Raw genomic sequence first — 7,968 nt, 5'->3', positions numbered from 1 at the left:
CATATATCATATTGCTTGTATCCATGGAGATGTTATTGCTCTACAGGGGAATGTTCCAGAGTATGGCATTGAACTCAATCTGTCTTGCATGTATTCCATTACAGAAGCTGTAAACAGGGTTGCCTATCCGCAGATCTGACCTGTAACTCTGCGTCATGGTACCCCCTGCGTGTCTCCATGGAGATGTTATTGCTCTACAGGGGAATGTTCCACAGTATGGCATTGAACTCCATCCAATTACAGCTGTTTAGTGCTTAAAATACCTTGAAAACCTTGAAAATGTAAGCAGGGTCACCTGTCAACAGATCTGACCTGTAACTTGGCTTGGTGCTTAATGCCATACTGTCGAACATTCCAGGTAAAGCATTGGTTTGTAGATAGGCAGGTGGAGGACCCCTCACCAGAAAAATTAGAGTGCATCTTTAAGTTTAATAAATAAGTTAATTTTGTACGTTTTAAGTATTTGTTGCAGCAAATGCGTCAAAATAAGACTTTTTTTTTAGTTCAAAGTGGTTGTTCACAGATTTAATATTAGACAAAACTTGTGACTTTTTGCTGTTTTCCTGTTTCAGGCACGTGTTTCTGACGTCAGTGTTTTTATGATCACATGACGCAGCACCGGACAGTCCTTTATCAAACTCAAACAGCCTCAAGCCTCAGCTACTCTCCCTTTTCCTCTCTCTTCTTTTAAACTGCTTTGTCATTTTAGTTTTTTTAGCTGCACGGCTCTGTCCCGGCCTCACCATGGCTCCTCTATCCAACTTGGGTCGCGCTGTTTTCGGCTTTCTCTGCGCTGTGTCCGCAGGCGTATTCTTCAAACCGGACGAGCCCTGTTATGTTCCCAAACCACGAAAAAACAACTTTGGATTGAGGTAAATTTACTTTTACAATTGCACAAACACTTTTAATGCTTATAATTTAAAATATAGAAAAAAAATCTGGTTAATTCAATAGCCTTAGCCCGTGCATTTTAGCAAAACTCTCCACAATCTGAAGGTAACAAAATTGACAGGATAAGTGGGTTGTTTACCATGAAAATTTGGTCTTATTTTTGGGCTATTTATAACTTTAATATTATTTAACAAAGGCAGTCAACATATTCTATTGAAAATATTTTTAAAAATACAAAAGAATAATAATTTAAATAATTTAAAAATGTATTTTATTTACTTTGTGCACATACTTTTGTTCGAGCGATTTCCTAAAAATGTAAAGTTTTCGTAACCTCTTGATAAATTAACCACAAGATTAAGATTAGATTATAAACTTCGGCTTTCTAACCCGGAAGAAAATGTGTGATTTACTGTCACATGATCAGAGGCTGATCATGAGTGGAAAGAATGTCCATTTTTTCATTTGGAGCTAGTACTTTTAATGACTACTCCTTATACTACTATTACTACTACTACTACTACCACCAGTGATGGGAAGAATACGTTGAATATGTATTTAGTTACAGAATACTGAATACCTGCATTAAACTATATTTTGTAATGATTAACCACAAGATTAGTGTTTTCTGTTTTTCTCTCTAAACCCAAGTGTGATCAAATTCTGCCATGTATTCATTTGATTTTAGGAAAGTAACTGTATTCTGAATACTACCAAATGAGAAAGTAACAGCTACTCAGAATTAGTATTCTGAATGCGTGCGTCTTCTTGGCACCTAAGAAGTTCAGTTCATACAGTTACCCCCCAACACTGACTGCTGCTATTACTGCTACAGCTGCTTCCACTTCTACTGATACTATCTCACAGTAGTAGTATCCATAATTAAGTAGTTTTATTTTATATTGCAGCCTAGTGAAAGCAATAGTTGTAGACTGTATTAGTCAATCTATCCGCAAGAGATTATGTAAACCATGTTCAGTGCACTGTGCTAAGCTGCTAAGACAACATACATATGGATAGACATGCAAAGTCTAGTGTATTACTTAAATATCCACTTTGTAACTTTTCTGGTGGTCCAACTGCTGGTCTCCAAGGATTGCTTTGCTTGGAACATTCCACAGTATCACTTTGACTTTTACTATTTCCATTTTACTATTTCCAAACAAGAAGGCAGTGCCATTAGGCCGAGATTCAGGTCTCTGCTTTCTTATTTTGTAGCAATAAATGGAAGATTGAAAGGTTTAATGCCATAATGTGGAAAATTCCATGTTATATGAATCTGGAGAATATTAACTACATTTTAACCAGTTCTGAACAGGACTTCATGAGGATTGAAACCTGCAGGACTTCATGAGGACTAGACTAAGAACCAAAGCAAAACCATCTTAATCAGCTGTTGTTTGTGACTTAAACACAAATGAGGAACTGAAACTACTTTGAACTAGAATTAGATGCTACATTTTATACTCCCTTGAGAATGGCAGGCAACATTTTTTGTCTGATACTTAAACCTCAATTACAACCCATTTTGGCACATATTCCCGGACTTCTTATTGCTTTTCTTATTGGGATAGTAAAAGAAAATAATATTTTTTGTCTATATTGCCCATCTGTTTCACATTATTATTATTATTATTATTATTATTATTATTATTATTATTATTATTATTATTATTATTATTATTATTATTATTATTATTATTATTATTATTATTATTATTATTATTTTTTTTATGAAGTTCATAGCAGATATGATATTCTAAAACTTATACCTAGCAACCAAACCGTAAACAAGGATGGTCATGATTAGACTACCGGTAATACAAATAAATGACAACACAACTGAAAAATTCTTTCCTTCTGTGTAAAAAGTCCCTGTATTTTCAATGGAATTTTTGGTGTTGATGACAATAGAGGTAGAGGTTTTTGGAGAACTCAGCACTTCCTGTATTTTTGCACTTTACTCTTAGATATAAAGAAGTGGACTAAGGGAATGTGATTTATATATACAGTTTATGAATTAAGTTCCCAAACAGCCACTTAACCGATGCAAAACTATGATAAATATTCAAAGCAGGAACTACCCACCAAGCCAAATAATAATTTGAAAAACATGAAAACCTGTCCTATGCTCTTTAATAACATTGCATTATTGCATGTAGGACTGTACCTCGCCCTCATGAGTATCTGAACATCTCGGAGCTGCCCAAGTCCTGGGACTGGAGGAACGTAAACGGCACAAACTTTGTCAGTACAACCCGAAACCAGCACATCCCCCAGTACTGCGGCTCCTGCTGGGCCCATGGCAGCACCAGCGCCATGGCAGGTACGGACTAAATCAAATCCACTTTATGCTGGACATCATCAGTTACCATGGTCATACAATGCACACATTAGCAAACACTTCCTAAAAGTTTTAAAATGATCTGGAAAATCAAGAATAAATACAAAATGGTTTTAAACAACCCATTTACAGGAGCCTGTGATCAATATGAGCGTTCATGGTCCTGTTTAGGTGATTGAGTTCAACAAAAAAGGTGAGAGCCACTAACTGAAGAACTGTTGGCTCATATTTGGTGCTAATGCTAAGTCTGTTCTTTCTGGTCAGATTTTGTTAAACCAAAGCTCAGATTAGCATCACACCCCCAAGGAATGTTGATGAAATGAGCTGCAAAGTATCAATAGCACATTTTTATGAACAGAATGGTTTCCAAAGTGCTGCACATATAAAGATACCGGTAATGATAAAAACAACAAAAAAACACAGGGTATAAATGCTCATTTTAACATTGCCAGTCCTAAAATACTAAAACCATTAAAGTCAAATAAGAGTAAACCCATGAAATAGCAATAAAGAAAATAATACAAATAAAATAATCATAAAATAAAAATAAATAAAAGATACAGAGGACCACAAAACTCATGTGGTGTTAACAGCCAGAGAATAAAAGTGGGTCTTAACCATAGACTGTATAAAGAAACAGACTAAGTGAGCGAGACATCACCCATAGCGTTCGGCTCCAGTCAAATGAATCTCATCGAGGCTAGAGCAATTACAGGGGCGAGTTTAGAGCCGAGTTCTGACCATATCATAGCAACCACAGAGCCAATTAAACCTATTTAGGTATGTTTCCTGTATTATAAACAAGAGGAGGCTGGGTTTAAGTAATAATAACATAAAATATAATGACACATTTACCATTTACCAGTTAATGCCCACCCAGAACATCTCCTTAGGCTTAAACTTATATGATATCATGGAACCAACTGAAGCTAATACCAGTGTCTAATTGCTGCATCACTAGATGATTGATTACCCAAATAATTACACCCTATGAGATTTGTTAATTGTGACGCAGTTTAAACTCATAAAACAAAACATAAAGGCTCTTTTGAAATGTGTAAACTATGCAGCAGGAATCAGTAGGGTTAATGTTTTATATGTAGAACAATACAGGTTTATCTCTCTATTTGAACGCTGTATTTGTATTTGACATGGTCTCTTTCTCTCTCTCTCTCTCTCTCTTTTTCTCTCTCTGTCTCTTACTCTCTCAGACCGCATAAACATAAAGAGGAAGGGGGCATGGCCATCTGCGTACCTGTCTGTGCAGAACGTGATTGACTGTGGAGACGCAGGCAGCTGTCACGGAGGAGACCACAGCGGAGTGTGGGGATATGCTAACACTAAAGGGATACCCGACGAGACCTGCAACAACTACCAGGCTAAAGACCAGGGTAAGAACTAAACCAGGACTAAACCAGAGTAAAGACCAGGGTAAGAACTAAACTAGGACTAAATCAGACTAAAGACCAAGATAAAACCTGAATCAGACCTTAACCAGGACAAAACCAGGGTAAAGACCAAGGTAAGAATTAAACCAGACCTAGACTAGACCAAAATCCAAATTAAGGCCAGGGTAAGAACTAAACCAGGACAAAACCTGACAAAAGACCAGGGTAAAAACTAAAGCAGACCTAAACCAAGATAAAAAACAGGGTAAGAACTAAACTAAGACTAAACAAGGCGAAAGATTTAAAACCAGCCAGGGACTAGGGATGTCAGGATAATTTGGTTTATCACTAATTATGATTATTCAAGTGACAATATAAACCTAAAAGTGCTTTTCACCTGGCCGTCACTACAGCTTTAGCTAATTAATCAGAAAGTTTGGGCATGCACTTGAGGAATTACATAATAAAAGACAAGTCATGATTTCTCAGTTGTTTGATTGTGGTGCCAATAAAGTGCTGTTTATCAGACGTTAGTGTTATTATCGTTGTGAGAATAATATGACTTCTCCATTTCAGATTATTCAAATATTGTATTCTTTATTTGCCTGGTGCAGATTGTGTCCAGTTTAACCAGTGTGGCACCTGCACCACCTTTGGGGTGTGTAACGTGGTGAAGGACTACACTCTGTGGAAGGTGGGAGACTACGGATCCGTCAGTGGCAGAGAGAAGATGCAGGCCGAGATCTACGCCAACGGACCAATCAGGTTTCAGGATTTTAAATATGATACCAAGGTTTTTTTTTCTTAACTGTTCCATTGGGTTATAATTATCTTCACTGAATTCCTCTACCCACCAGTTTTGTTTTATAAAATTGTTAGAAATCATACTTTTGCTCCTTCTTGAGTGATATATTTTACAGTTTAACAGCAGGCTTACTCGCAGTGGGAACTAACCAAAATATGTTTAAAAGTCCTTTATTGACAATATGAAATTATTTGAACATGTATTTCTTGCACCAGTCCTTCAGATATGATTTAGTTTTTTTTAGTCTATCTTTTCAAAACCTGATTATGCACATTATCCTTGAGTAGTAGCACCCCCAATAACTCATGATTAGTTGTACCACTGCTTTGTGCTTCGACTTGAGCATTTCAAAGTAACTACTTTTACTCGAGTAATATTATTTCAAAGTAACAGTATTTTTACTGTAGTACAATATTATGCTTCTCTACCCTCCTCTTCTTGTCATTCTTATGAATTCCTTTGTCTCTCCTCACAGTTGTGGTATCATGGCAACTGAAAAACTGGACGCATACACAGGGGGCGTGTACTCAGAGTACCAGGATGCTCCCTACATAAACCATATCGTGTCTGTGGCCGGGTGGGGCGTGGAGGATGGAGTCGAGTACTGGGTCGTCAGGAACTCGTGGGGAGAGCCCTGGGTGAGAATTGAAATTATTTTTCTTGGATGCTATCATGCAAAAAGTCTCAGAATTATACAAATTGACAATCATGATCTCAAGATTTCAAGAGTGAAATAAAAAGGACTTGTTCGGGTTCAGTCAAGTGAAGCTTATCGAGGCTAGAAGTTATAGCGGCGAATTTGGAGCCAAGCTTGATGTTTAGAATACCGACCTCGAGTCTCATAGCGACCAAAGACGGAGTGGGCGCTTAGCAACAGGTTTGATTGACAGTGTTACTAACGCTAGCAGGAGAAACCTCAGGGAAGGAAGGGGCCTGATTTGTCTGTTATTAATGTTCATATCTTGATTTACCTGCACAATAGTGAAATAAAAATACCAGGATCATGTAGAGCAGGTTAATAGAGAGGAGTGACAATTTTTCAATAGAAAATGAATTGGAGCCAGCAGGTTAGCTGTTCATTTATATTTACAGTCTTTGATTGGGTCTCACGGAATTGAAATGAGAATATGAATAGCTGTAGATTGGAAATAAAAACTAGAATTATTGAGGGAACATAAGCTCGTCTGTTCTGAAAATACATGATTCTTCTTTGATGAGATTAGTTAAAAGTAATAATCCAATTGTCATCACAAGACTTCTTAGAAAAAAAGTATTTCCAGAATAATTCATTTATTAAATTTAAATTGTAATTCATAAAGGAACCTTTAAAATGTTTTTGAAGAATGGGCAACATAAATCAGGTAGGCCTAGTTAACTTTTGTATTCTCTCTATTCATGACTTTTGACACATAGTTGGCATCTTTGTATGACTTTTCAGCCTGGATCTACATTATTGTAATTTTAACATTTACAACCTCATTTCATTACAATTTAAAGTTTTACAATGTAACTTTTCCAGTGGGGTAGACTACCTGCTTGTCTAAATGGATATTTTATTGTTTTGCCTGAAATGCATGGTTTTAAACTATATATCTTGATGAAGACTGAGACCAAGTTACAGGTCAGCTCTGTGGAGAGGCAGCCCTCACTTACTTTAAGAATGTTTTTTGTCAAGTTATTTTTATTTAGCAGCAAAACGTCTGATAACATAAATAGGTTTAATACCATACTGTTGAACATTCCAAGCAAAGCAAAAAATCATTTCCATGGAAGAAAAAGAGGTGGCGGACATCTCACCAGAAAAGTGACATAGTGCAGCTTTAAACTATCATTGTGTGACCATATGAAGCTATTAAAGGGCCAGACAGACTAATAATAAAGTGTTACTCAAACAACATGTGTGAATGAAACAAAACACAACTCCAGTCTGTTTTTGAGGAGGTAACAGAATTACAACATGGCTTACAGTTCACATGAGTCAATTTTGTATAATATCGGACCTTTTAAACTTTTTCTTTCAGGGAGAGAAGGGCTGGCTGAGGATCGTGACCAGTGCGTACAAAGGCGGCAGCGGCAGCAATTATAACCTGGCTGTGGAGGAGGACTGCATGTACGGAGACGTCATTGTGCCCAAAGGATATCACTGAGAAAGTCTGATTCACGCAATGGGGAAAAGACACTGCAAAAACACACAAAAAAAACTTATCTTGAATTGAATAGTTTTAATTAGTTAAGATTTAATTACTTTTGGGATATAAATCTAACTGTGATCTGGTTTTAATAATATTTTTGGTAATATCATCAGTACTCTACGGCCAAACAATTTTCCCCGCCTACTTCTCCTATTGGTCAGCCTCTGTCATGGATTTAACCAATCACAGTGAAGTCTGCATGCTCAAGAAGAAACAGTTGGCTTTATTTTCGTCTTAAAGGCAATTTAAAGAAACTAAATGTTTATGAATGTGTTGGTTTATCGTCCACCCCTAATCTCATTTTCTAACTAGTTGTAATACATCACTTCTACCAGTAGGGTCAACAAA

At 36.7% G+C, this 7,968-nt stretch overlaps 1 protein-coding gene across 1 annotated transcript; it reads left to right on the top strand.

Annotated features, from left to right (window-relative positions):
* The first annotated feature begins 590 nt into the window (after positions 1-590).
* Positions 591-7,594, top strand: ctsz (cathepsin Z). The gene is made up of 6 exons (XM_033966868.2): positions 591-872; positions 3,054-3,217; positions 4,447-4,626; positions 5,238-5,388; positions 5,904-6,066; positions 7,450-7,594. The coding sequence occupies exons 1-6, from the start codon at positions 745-747 to the stop codon at positions 7,573-7,575; spliced, it is 912 nt and encodes a 303-aa protein (XP_033822759.1). The 5' UTR covers positions 591-744; the 3' UTR covers positions 7,576-7,594.
* The last annotated feature ends 374 nt before the right edge of the window (positions 7,595-7,968 follow it).

Source organism: Periophthalmus magnuspinnatus, chromosome 5, assembly GCF_009829125.3.
Source record: "Periophthalmus magnuspinnatus isolate fPerMag1 chromosome 5, fPerMag1.2.pri, whole genome shotgun sequence".
NCBI classification, from domain to species: Eukaryota; Metazoa; Chordata; class Actinopteri; order Gobiiformes; family Gobiidae; genus Periophthalmus; species Periophthalmus magnuspinnatus.
Note: the sequence above shows the minus strand (reverse complement) of the source record. Positions and strands in the feature narration are given on the sequence as shown.

Excerpts from the sequence above, each read along its gene's own strand:
- ctsz (XM_033966868.2), top strand. The coding sequence starts at position 745 with ATGGCTCCTCTATCCAACTTGGGTCGCGCTGTTTTCGGCTTTCTCTGC. Across the intron at positions 873-3,053 it reads AAAAACAACTTTGGATTGAG|GACTGTACCTCGCCCTCATG; the intron begins GTAAATTTACTT and ends TATTGCATGTAG. Across the intron at positions 4,627-5,237 it reads CTACCAGGCTAAAGACCAGG|ATTGTGTCCAGTTTAACCAG; the intron begins GTAAGAACTAAA and ends TGCCTGGTGCAG.